The following is a 13,422-nucleotide window of genomic DNA, read 5'->3' as shown; positions in this document are numbered from 1 at the left end:
TAATATTATTCCCCCTGACTTCTGAAAGAGAAAAGTCGAGTGTTCTTTTATTATGTGAGAACAGTGAGAATATCTTGAATTTTCTTTATACTTTCTTTATATAGTTGTACTCATATGACATCACAAGCTATAGTAGTCTTCTCATCCAGCCGTGACTGAGCAGAAACTTCAAAAATTCATAACTTTTGAACGGATTGTCCGATTTTCCTCAAACTCTCATTGATGTGTTCTACTAATATTGCTGCATTCACTCAACCCACATGTCTATGAAGGTGAACTTGTCCTTTAAGTTTCTCTTCTCTTCTCAGGATGATGTTTGAACAGTTCTTGAATTCTGAACCAACGTGAAAGCTTTTTAATTTGGTATTTAGTATTCAGTTGCTGAAAATTACCCAAGAATTGAATTACTACAATTTGTATACACTTTGATGCGAGAGGGAGAAAGAGAGAGAAAGAGGGTTAGAGTGTGTATTACTGTATGTGCATATGTGATGTCCAAGGTAAGAATTGTGATTTAAAAAATGACTTTTGCTTCTTTTGCTGGTGTTGAATACAGACAAGTGTCAATAGATGAAGGCGAGCGCAAAGCCAAGGAGCTCAATGTAATGTTCATCGAAACAAGTGCAAAGGCAGGCTATAACGTAAAACAAGTGAGTCTTTCTTCTATTTCTTTATGTACTTTGATTGTCTACATATGCATTTATGTTCATGGATACATTTTGTGTGTGAAATGTTTCTGTGATAGTGAGTGTACGTAAATGTGTGGTGTATATTCATGGCTGTAGTTTCATGTAACCTAATACTTTGAATAAACCTTATGAAAAGGCTCTTAAAGCAGTAGGGATTAGAGGTTCTCAAATATTGGTCTGATTGCAATGTACATAAATTTCATTGTATTTTACATGCTAAATAGTAGTAACCGCCAAATCAAATGAAAATTTATGTCACAGTGGTATATCTGATTAAAACTTGAAAGTTAAGATGCAGGGAACATTTTGATTAAAATTTTACCACTATAAGTGGCAGCTTGATTTAAAATGACTGTTGAAGTTTAAGTACTGACAAAACTATCAGCAATTTGAGCTATTCAGATTTGGATCATTCTTGTTCAATTAAAAAATAGCGTCACATTTTTGATGTACTTTTAAAAATGTATTCATTGTAATTTTGGTTTAGGGTAGACTTTGTGTCTTTAAAAAAAGAGTTCAGGAATCTAGAAGTGGCACATGTTGCTTTGTTTGATCAAAGAGCGCATTTTATGACCCTTTTGTGATCATTCAAACTCGTGGCTTAGATACGACTGTAGTAGCCAGACTTCTATCCATCTTCATACATGTAATAGCCTGGGAAAGTCTGTTGAAATGCATTATGTGTAATGAGCATATGAGCGCTGTTTGAATGAGCCTTGCCCCAGTTTTAAGCTTGCTCTATCACCGGGACTCTTCAAACTCGGGCAGTCTTCTCTCAACAAATATAGGCACACTGGGACACACATCCAACAGATTCAAACACATGTGTATGTGTCTTCTGAGATAATCTGTACACACACACACTCATACACACACATGCAAACACACACAAACACATAGACACATATACACAATTTTCCTCTCCGTAGGTCTTCCCATTCACTGATAAAAATCCTCACACCATTTGACAAGTCACTGCGGGGGATGGATGATCGGGGCGGGAGGGAGCATGAGACGCGGGGGAACATTGACCGTATGTCAGACACCGATGCGATCTCGTTGTCAGGCAGTGACGAGCACGGTGGTCTCGTATACAGCATTATTGATTATCACCCTGTGGCTATACTTTGGAGCCCAAGAAGAGGCCCCTGCGAAGAGTTTAAACCTGGCTGCTGCAGTCTTTGTGGGGTGCCTGTGTCCATGTGTGTGATAATCCAACTATTTCCTTCTCCCATCTCTGATATCACATTCAGGTTTTTTTTTTTTTTTTGTGCTCTTTTTGGTTTTGTTTTGCCTCTTTGTCTGTCTGTCTGTCTGAGTGTCTATCTCGCCATCTCAATTTCTCTCCCATCACTATAAGTGTCCATTCTTACCACAGATTTTAAGATTCTGATCTCTCTTTCTGGGCGTCTTCTTTCCTACTCCTGACTCATCAAACTTTCATAATCTCTGTTTTATATGCTCCTCATTCCTCCATCTATTGTTTCAATGTACAGTCAAACCTGTCCTAGTGGCCACCTTTCACATATAGCCACTAAAAAAAAAGCATGGTAAAGACCCTGTCTCTAGCGACCACCTGTCTCAAACAGCCACTTTTTTTCATCGCCCCTGGATTGCCACTGTAGACAGGGTTGACTGTTTGTGCAACATTGAAAATTATCTATGTAAAGGCATTTTATTGATGGTGATTTTTATTTGCATTATCAGGACATTCAATGAAACTAGGCTAGAGTATTAATTCCCCAAAGGCTACTGTGGTAAATTGTTGTGCAATAGTACAATGTACATCATATTTTGCTCATCTGTTTCTGGAATGCCTGCCTAGTGTGCAAACTCTTGCTACAAGTGCAAGTTGCAAAAATTTTAATTGGAGAGTGTACTTCAGACTGTAGTAACTAGAGCCTACTGTTTTTATACAGTTTTTGCCCTCTGTAGATAATGGTGATAAATAATAATCATAGTGGCTGACTTTAGTTTTCATTGAACACCAGAGAATTATATTACACTCATTTGGGTCAATGTTGTACTCATCTTCAATTTGTGCAATATTGGTCCTAACTCATGCAATATTGGTCCTAACTCATGCAATATTCCCCCTTGTATTCCGTTTATGGCCATCCATATAATGTAGTTTTCTTTGGTTGTGCATCATTGATACAAAGAATCAAATGATAAAGAGGAAGAGAAGAGCAAGAATAAAGAGGTAGCAAGAAAACTGTATGGAATGATCATGCATAAAGAAGGTGAAATGTGTTCCATTTAACCAATGAATAATGTCTAAAGTCTAGAGACAGTTCTCCATGCGACATCAGTTAGCTGATCCTCACCTCGGACATTGTCCTGTTCTTCCCTCACAGCTGTTCAGACGAGTAGCAGCAGCTTTACCTGGTATGGAGTCAACAGAAACCAAGCCAGCCGGCGACAGTATCCTTTTCCTCTTCGCAGAAAGAAGGAGAAAAAGAAAATAAAATCAGTTGTACCTATACTTGATTCAGGACTTTTATTTATTTATCAGTCTAGCAGCCACTGACTCAGGCTGTGAAATAAGTCAAAAGCATTGCTCTTAACCCGTTCCATACGGGAACCTGATGGCATGTGTATTAAGTCTATGGGAATTTCAGAATTCAGTATCGAATGGGTTAAGTCAGCTCTTGACTTCCTTAAAGTATAACACTCATTTCTCAATGGAAGATTTTCTACAGTCCAATTATGTTTAAAGCAGTCAAGGCTGACTCTATGCCTTGAGTCTCACTCATAAAAGATAAAGACATTTTCACCATATTTTGATGTCTGTCGAAGCTCGGTGGCAAAGGCATAAAATTTGTCTAGTGTTTGTCCTTGAAAAAATTATTCTTCTGCAATAAAGTTTAGACTGAATCAGTGTATTAAAGATTTTAAATCCTGATCATGGACATGTGCATTACTCTGTACAACAATATTCGAGTGTGAAAATGGGTTGTGATACCAGATTATTATTATTATTATTATTATTATGATTATTATGATTATGATTATGATTATTATTACTGTTATTATTGTTATTATTATTATTATTATTATTATTATTATTATTATTATTATTATTATTATTATTATTATTATTATTTCAAGGTCAAGGGTCATGGTCGTGGGGAAGTGCTTCACAGTTGATGTTTTCTGAGGTTTTTTATGTGTTTTGTTTCAGTAGCCTTCAACAGGGCAAGTCATGCAACAAGGGCAATGATTCCCCAGGAAGTAATCAACATTCTTAAATGTTTATTTTCGTGTACTACTGAATTGTTTACATGAGTAAACCTGAAAGTGGCTGTAGAGATTTAAAAAAAAAAGAATACTTGCTAACCTAGATAAGCCAGGTATATACTATTCCAGGATTCATGTTATGGGGAGGGGGGTGGGGGGGGGGGGACTGCTCAGATTTCTCTTGTATGGCAGCTGTCAAAGACTTACAGAGTACTGTAAAACATGATATATTCGCGGCATGAATTTTTCGCGAATTGGAGCCGACGGCCTTTTTTGCGGCATGAAATTTTCGCGAACTGCCACTGGCATTCAGTGCATATAGTGTACAAAAGAACTTTCGCGTGCATTTTAATTTCGCGAATCTTCACGCTCGCGAAATTCGCGAAATTAAAATGCACGCGAACATTTCTTGTTTTACAGTAATCTATTCATCTATTTTCCAGCAGGACATTCCCTTTGCCATCTGTTATGTTAAAGGGATCGTACAGTTTTGGTTGAGACCTAATTTCAGGTTTCTAACATTATTTTTGTGTGAAATAATGAGAAACCTCTTGTGAAATATGAAAGAGCATGTAATTCTATGAGGAATTCAACTTTTATTTGATGAAAATTGGTTTTGAAATGGCTGAGATATCCAAAAAAGAGCGATTCTAGTAAAGTGTGGGACCCACATTTTATTACGATGGCTATGTTTTACTTTGTTTTTGGATGTTTCAGTCATTCCAAACCTGATTTTCATCAAATAAACTTTGAATTCCCTATAAAATGGTATGCTCTGTACTATATCATAAGTGTTTTATTGGTAGCTCTCAAAAAGTTAAAAGCCCAATTCTCATCTGCACCGATACTGTACCATCCCTTTAAATGTTCTCTATCTTTAACCCCCCAAAAAAAAGTGGGGGGGGGGGGGAGTAATGGGTATAGGCTGTGGAATGGGAGAATTAAACTTCCAAAAAAAAAAAATGTGTTTAAAAGCAGGAATAGGGGATTTAGAAATATTGCCCAAACACTGATTCAAATGCCAAGCCACCATACATTACTGTTTATTGTCTGGAATGGATTCTAGTGCTCTGCCACTGAAAATTGCTCTTATGTTGTATAAAATCACACCATGCAAAGACATCCAGTTCCAAGTTTTACCGCATGGTCATCATCAGTCCTTTTCACAGCAGCACTGGATGGAAACATTCAGCTCATATAACACATACATCTATTCTAACTTAAAATGTATTATTTCATCAAACCCGCACATTTCAGAAGCACAATAGACACATGTACCCTGTGGCACGTCTGGCCATATGCCTCCTGCAAACACGAATTAACAACATTCCCCTCATGAACCTGTGTAAGAAACCAATCTCACATCGTGTAACATCAATTTCTTATCTGCATGTATAATTTGATGGTGAAAAGAAACTGGAATGTGTAGGGTACTGAAGTGGTATTTGACTTGTATTTACGTCTACTATGTAGAGGTTATTTATTCATTTTTTTATCTATTTATTTACTTGTTTGCATGGAATAGGACACCATGCTACAAGTTGTATGTTGTGTGAGGTAGAATGATGTGTACACTGTAGGTCTATTATAATTCTCATCTTCAGAAGAGAATATAGTGTATATTTTGAATACAAAAAATGCCTGTTCTGCCTTTCCAAAGGCCCATAGGTTGTATTCAGAAGGTAAGACACAGAATACATTTAAAGTGGACTTGCCGCGGATCCGCAAGTCGGCAAGGGCAGGTACAGTACGGAAATGTGTGCATGTCGTAGTTTCTGCATGGTTTATTTGAGGTTTGCTTGATTAGAAGTGACGGTTTGCTTATCTTGTCTTGGCAATGAGCATTTACTTCTTCACTCAAGTTCTGCACAGCTTTATATTAAAGCACGTGTGTATGTGTATGCCCCCACAGAATATGTAAATAGGGGTTGGTTCTTCAGCATTAATGTTTAACTTTTCTGCGACTTAGAACAGGAAATGGGGAGGGCGGGGGTAATAATGACGGCAGTTCACAGCATTTGATTCTAGGGAAAATCCTGTTATGAACAATTTCCTCTCAAATGAGACCAGTTGACTTGGGATTGGATTTAAGTTTAAGTGTTGTAATCATTCTAAAATTATTCAGATCTGGTTGCTACAAACACAAAGCCATATGCCTACCTACTGGCAATAATCAAATTGATTGGGCAACATAGAATTTTCTTTTTGCTTCAAAGTACTTGTGGCATTTCGCAAAAGTCAGTAGTATATATTGATTGTCGTGCAAGACAATGTTCTAGCTTTAATAAAACTGCCACAACAATTTTGCTGTCCACAAGGTTTGGGCTGATTTCAGATCCCCACGCAGGGAGTCCTTTCCATCTGTATCATACAAGATGGCTATTGAAGTTCCAAATTATCTTTCAGCAATATATTCATTATAGAAGCCAAAGTATTTCTTACTGTGGATATTCTGATGTATATAGCTTTTAAAAGGACATGGTAGTTTTCCAACTTAGAAAGATATCAAGGAAATTTCTCCTTGAGGAAATCTTTTCTTATCGAAAATTGAAGCTTTTATGTTTATATTCACTTTCTAAGTACAGTACAAATGTATATGAGGGTAGGCGAAATCAGATCTTTTCTTCTATTCAGTGGCTACATTGTTGTTTCTGTGCTGTAAACCAATTTGAGATGGGGAATGCTTTTAAAACAACAACAACAACACTTTTCCACAGGCTACATAAACACTCTACAGAGGTCTAAAAGTTCAAATTGGAAATTGTGATAAAATTAAATGCCTATTCTGTGCTACATTGTTTGCATCCGTGCATACGTTTAATGATTTATTTTTACATACATGTGACGAAGTATGCGACTGTTCGTTTATGATTTCCTTGTGCGTTTTCAGAAATGTTCCATATTATTTTTGTGGCATGATTGTTCCATTTTAGTTTCCTTGACCCCTTTCAAATCCTTTGCCTCTTTCGTTTCTCCTGCTCTTGTTTCTGCCCCTCCATTTTTTTGTACATTTTTTTTCTTTTTCTTTTCTTTTCTTTTAAAAAAATCTTTCTTCCCAACCAATCAGTGATTGAGGTCAGCCTGGAGAAGAACCAAAACCCGGACACGCAACCAAACAACGCTGGTTGTTCATGCTGAAAACTTGAAGATATGCAGATGCTAGTTTGTTCTCTTTTTTTTTTTGTAACGAATACATCTATATAATTTTCTACACATTGAATTTAATTTGCTCTCTGCAGAACCATCTTGTTTTCGCTTTGTTCGTTCTGCAATGATGAGTTGTATTGAGAGATGAAATCAGTCGAAGAAATTGTTCGCTTGATTATGGGTAAGACTCGTGCGATGGGATGACAAGGCGGTTTCTAGTGTGACCCACTGGCTGGGATTTAAATTGAGTTGTGAAGGATGGGTTTGGCTGTGGTGGTAGGAAAGTTTATTAATGGTGTATTTGTGGAAGCAAAGCAAGGGGCTTTATGTACTGTATCCAGTGCCCATTGGACAGGCTATGTAGTGACGGTAGAAAAAGAGGGACTGCAATGGAAAATCACCCCTTTTGCTGCCAGTGCTAAGTCGATAACAGCATTAGCCCTTACAGGTGGTTATTCATTGAAACAGTGAAGACTGTGCTTTTCATGGCTGGAGACGAAAAATCATTTTTTTATCCCCCCCCCCCCCCCCCACACACACACACACACACCCGAACTGAGATGGCATATCACTCCAGTTAATCCATTCGTCATGGAATAATGTCATCCATTGTCAACTACATCCTAAAGTCAGTCTCACTTCATTCTCACATATATTGATTCTTTTAGGTGTAAAAAAGAAAAACAACATGTCATGTTTTTTGAAGGTAAATTAAATTTGAAATGGGGGGGGGGGGGGTTGTTGGTGGTTCATTCTAATAGATATCATGATCTGCCCACTCAAAGCTAATTGCGGTTCTTCACTTGTTCCTGTTACCGCCCTGATAACATCTGTGACAACGCAAACTGATTTAAAAGTAAATACAACTGTTTCGCACAACTTAAGCAACATTGTGGCTGATCTGAGGTCTCATGTTCACATGATACAGATTATGTGGAGATGGTCGATCAGTAGTTATTGGTGGATTACAAATCAGCACCTGGATGCTGCGAGTAGCCAATATCGCTGCTTCCAGTTCTAGCGGGTCACGCAATAATCGTGCTGACCGCCCTCTAAAATTGTCTGCTGTCTGTAATTTGATGAAAGTTCTTGAATGAAGGCAATGTTCACATTCACGCAGCCATTTTAGTCCCACATGTGCATATCTGTGTGTGCATTTTGAATAAACCGTTATTGAATAAAAAGGGCTTTCTGGATCCTTCCATGGTATGGTTTTGTATTCATAGAGGCAAAAAAAAAAAGGAAAAAGAAAAGAACAAAACAAAAACAGTAAAACAAACGATTGAATGATGACTTTGTTGTTTCTACAGTTGGGGGGGGGGGGGGGGGTCTCCCAAGTACACTGTGTGTTACAGCTTGTTGCAGCTGGCTGCTAGCATCCTGTTGGGTTGTACATCCACCACACTGGTATGGTAATATGCTGGAGTAACTGTGAATCGGTAATGCCTTTAGTGGCACTGAACAAACTGCCAGGGGAGGGGACCCAATCCAGGTGTTTTCACAGTGGTGAATTTCATTTTTTACTACCAGCTTACACAATTCATCATGATTTTCAAAGAGGCACAACAAGTCATGTAAGTGTTTGATATGCTATGTTATCAAATGTGAGAGTAAACACAAGATTTTGACAAACTAATGGGATTATGTTAACTCATGTCGGCATCATCAGAACAGCTCAATTTAAGGGAAAAATGGTGTTTTACCATTGAATGAAATGCCGAAAGTCCCATTGAATTTTGTATGACTATATTCAAAATTAGTTATAATCCTTAAATAGGGTTGGAGTCAAAGAGAATCTACTGAGAAGTAGGCTGTTAATTCTATAGTCTACACATGGATGGAGCTACAACGCTACATGAACCTAATTCAATATAAAAGATCCATAAATGTATGTCCAAAAAGATGCCCATAATTCCTCTCTTCTTGAATTCACAGATTTTCCTAGTTAGTAAAAAGCCCATTTAAATAAGTCAGTATGTGTATATATTCATTTATAAATGTGTAGGTAATGTATGCTTTGATGTAGAAAAATGTACATAGTATAAAATAACAAAATAGTAAGTTATACACAAAGAAATCATGACAAAACTGTACCTTTCCAAAGTATTCTTCATTTTGTAAGTAGTTGCATTGGTGCTGTGTTACATGAATTCAGGTGGTTTCTTCTCCTTTTCCATGGAGAGTGTACTGTAGTCATGTGTATACAAATTTCACAAAAACTAAGAGTGACTTGACTCCACGATAAATTTGTAGTCTCTAATCCCAATGTTCACCTTCTGTGTTTGGGTTTATTCTGGTAGGATTTTGACCTCCTTCTTCTGACCCCTTTAAAACAGTCGCTGCATTTTATTCTAATACACCCCCAAAATTTGTATCCGTATTACGGGCAAAATTTCTCTGAAAATTTTATCAAGCCAACAGACCACTGGAAGTTAAATAAAAATATGGCAAGTCTTCAGAAAGTTACAACAATTTGAATTTGATTATCTGACATAGCTATAATTCTCAACAACTCTGTTGTGTGCCTATTGAGTGCATGTTAACTAATATCCAAGTGGTTGTAACTTTTCTAGGTATATATCCCAATTTGCTCAGATTTCCATGCCATATTGTTAATAGTTTAATGTGTTCACAGGCTTTTGAAACTCACTGAAGGAAGTGTCGATAGATTTGTATCGTTTCGTTTTTTTTGTGTGTGTAATAGACCATGACATGAACAGGATTGGATTCTTGAAACTTAAAAACTGATTTTTGTTTCATTTTCAATTTATGATCTATGTTGCTCCTCTACTATGTTTCTTTGTAGTTATGTGTTTTGTGTTCAGTTGGTTGGTTGGTTTTGTTTTTGTTTTGTGATATTCATGCAAAATCTGCCTAACTTCATATGGAATGAGCATTTTTAGAAACATTAAACAGATTATGCATAGAATCACATGTAGTCAGAGATACATATTAATACATTACACTAGGAAGGAGGCTTCTAACTTCAAGATATTCTGTGAGTGGGTGGCTTTGGCTAAGTGTTTCATTGTGTCGGATGCTGGAGCAATCGTTATTTTTACAGCCTCACAGAATTGACTGCCGCTGGAATTTCAAATGGGCTAACAGTATATTAAACCACTCAATAGGGATGATATTAGACTGCTATAAAAAAATATATATTAAATGGGACAGAAGGAATATTGGTGGTTAGGGGCAAAATGAGACCAGCTGTGATATTCAAAAGATATGGCAAAATGATTATGGAATATGTTTCCCCGTTATGGATATAGACACCTTTCATGGTGATAAATAATGAACTTACCACATAAGATTGTCTCTATAGAAAATTTATTCCTTTGTTTATGATGCCTTTATTGATGACCATTTTCTTTTAAATGTAGAATTGTATAAACCTTCATGTAAATGAAAGTCATACCTTTTTTGTTTAAATTTGGTTACGTACATTTCCTATTTTTTTCATTGCCCATAACCACTGATTAATTCTATACGATAGAGATGCTACAGAGTGTCAACAAACTGCTTTGAATTGGGTTTCAAGCTGATAGAAGTACAGTGCAGATGCACAGGAAAATGTGGATTTACAGCGGATTGCTGAACTTTCTCATCATAGTGTTCGTGTATATTCCCATTTTTATTTGGAGTCACTGTCAAACATCAGAAAGGAGTTTATTCTCATACCTCATCAAACACATTTTTATGACAGTAGAAGATGAAATATTGACTAAGTCATTCATTTATGCGCACATGCTTCAGATCATAAAGACAATGCAGCTAACTCTAATTCATTAATTACTATTCATTGTTCATTTCAGAATGTGCCTTGCACAATGTGATAGAAACAGTAGGAATTAACCACCAGAAAGATTTTGTTATGTTTGTTCAGTATTTATAATACGATAATGTAATGTTTGTTTTCGTTTACATCAACTATAACTTGATGGTTAATGAAAAATGAACTTTCACAGTGTTGCTAACTGTAATTGTCTTTTAGAAACCCTCAGGTTTTTGGTATTTGTCAAACAGGCACTAAGCACCATACTTGAATAATGGATGTTTTGTAATGTTTAAGTTCACAATAACAGTTTAAACCATTCCATACCGTCACATGTATTGTACTTAGACACTCCAAAATTGCAATCAGTACCGTCAAATTAAATTTTGATTTCAGCTCTCTTGTTGTCATGAATCAGTTTGATTTATTTTCTTTCTTTGAGTTGTGTCATGTCTTTGTGTGGTGATTCCAAGTTTATGTGTAAAAGAATTGTGTCGTTTGCATGTCAGTCAGCACTTGCAAGGATAGGAAACATGTTATAGTGCTCGTTTGCATTGTGCTTGCTGTATTCCAGTTGAGATTTTATGTTGTATTCAGAGTGCAATTTATGAGCCACATGGAGATTTGCACATTCTTTCTGTTCATATCTTTGTCTTTGCCAGCATTTAGTATCTCTGTCATGATCACTACCATCATCTACATCATCATCATTGATATCATTGTCATATCATCATCATTATCATCCTTATCGTTGTGATCATCCTTGTCATTATCATATACATCATTGTCATCGTCGTTATTATGATCAACATCATCATCTACATCATCATCATTGATATCATCATCATCATTTCATTATCATCTACATCATCATTGTCATCATCATCATCGCCATCAACATCATCATCGTTATTATCATCATGTATGTCATCATCATCATCCATCTTCATTGCTGTTGATTGCACATTCACCTTATACTATCCACAATCGTGGCATAAATGATATCTTGTGTACATTTAGTGAGTCTACTAACCTGACACTTCATGCATGATAGTACTTACTTACTTTGTCCTTTGTCTCTATCATGTGGCACAGGATACTGGGCTTTTCGTTTTATTCTCTACATTTCAAGACCTTAGCCATGAATGCATCGATAGCACAGCTGATCTTGCGCAAACTGTACAAACTTACAGATTTAATGTCCTCTATACAGCATTCGTCATGAAAAGAATTAAGTAGTAGAAGTAGTAGAAATTACTTTTAAACATTACAATGAGGAAAATGAAGCATGGAGGCTGTAATATATTAGATTACATGTTACATAATGGTAAGCTATCCTAGTAAAGATGAAACACCACTGTTTATACTTGTAACAAACTAACGCAAACCATTATAGATACTCATACAGTGGACTCCCATTATCACGAAGTCTTCTGGACAGCACTGGAAAAAAATAAATAATTCAACAAAATGGCAAATTTTCATTTGGTACCCCAGAGTACCAAATACTGCATCATTTACTCCTTCGCTACAAACACTGCTGATGCCAGTGTTAAAATGTAGTGACGTCTATCAGTACTGTTCTTTTTCTTCACCAGTGGCATAGTGTCAGGGTATTTCTATTCTCCTTTACTTTGCTCTGTTATCCTTCATGTGCACACTGTTGTCATGATGTGTTTCTTCCTTCTATCTTTCTGTTCATTCCATACTCATTCCCTGCACCATCTCTCTATCATTTTTGTTTTGTGTGTCGTCATATGGTATCAAGTGCTATAAAGTTGAAATTTGATCTTTTATGTTTTTGTTTCATGTAATGCTCCTGCATGTGCGCAATGCTCTTGCACCGTGCATATTAGGCCCTATGGACCTGATAATCTGGCATTAATGTTCTTGTAGAAAAAGCATGAACCTTACCAGTGTTAGCAAATATTCTCACTGATGTCTTCATCCATCACACAACGCATGCACAATGTTAAATGTACTCATTTTCGTATTCTTCCTATTCCATCACACTTCAGAACCTCCATGGAGTATACAAGAATCAGATTATCAGTGACAAGAGTAAATCAATACTAATGACAACATTACGACCATGTGTGACGAAGTGTGTACTTTGCGACTTGATGTGGTTTAGAATCGATGTTACTGAATTTGATAGCGAGTGTGAAATTTTCCTACCGTCACCCTCTTCCTTAACTAACCGTCTTCTGTCATCGCAGTCCCTGTCACGCTACACCAGAAAGAGCCAGAAAACGACCTCCAACAAGATGAAGCCGGTTGCTACTGCTGAGACAAACTTGACTCGGAAACAGAAAATATTGAAAAAATAGAAGAAAAAAAAATGAAATAAGATGATGAAAAATCAAAAAAAAAAAAAAACTATAGTGCTTGTCATTGCCCGTACTATCCATCAAATCTACATAGTCTATAACAGGTCTAAAGGTCAATGGTGTGTGCTGTTGGTTTAGATTTCTGATTGGATTCTGCTCTATGTTTTACAGGGTACACAGCGTCAAATCTTAACGTCAATGATCCTATTTATGAAAGCTACTTCAAGGGCCGCAATATCGT

At 36.6% G+C, this 13,422-nt stretch overlaps 1 protein-coding gene across 2 annotated transcripts in view; it reads left to right on the top strand.

Annotated features, from left to right (window-relative positions):
* LOC139716729 (ras-related protein Rab-6A) overlaps window positions 1-13,422 on the top strand; it is a 37,184-nt gene extending 23,762 nt beyond the window's left edge. The window contains exons 5-7 of one of the 2 annotated variants that reach the window (XM_071628259.1): window positions 557-650; window positions 3,047-3,113; window positions 13,071-13,422. In XM_071628259.1, the coding sequence (XP_071484360.1) occupies window positions 557-650; window positions 3,047-3,113; window positions 13,071-13,141 (232 nt within the window). In that variant the 3' untranslated portion in view covers window positions 13,142-13,422. Of the gene's footprint in view, window positions 1-556; window positions 651-3,046; window positions 3,114-6,996; window positions 7,113-13,070 lie in introns of those variants that run through there. The other variant, XM_071628260.1, reaches the window with a different exon arrangement.

Source organism: Diadema antillarum, unplaced genomic scaffold (genome assembly GCF_040938485.1).
Source record: "Diadema antillarum isolate AM-2024a unplaced genomic scaffold, OU_Dant_1.0 scf00000069, whole genome shotgun sequence".
Classification (NCBI taxonomy): domain Eukaryota; kingdom Metazoa; phylum Echinodermata; class Echinoidea; order Diadematoida; family Diadematidae; genus Diadema; species Diadema antillarum.
Note: the sequence above shows the minus strand (reverse complement) of the source record. Positions and strands in the feature narration are given on the sequence as shown.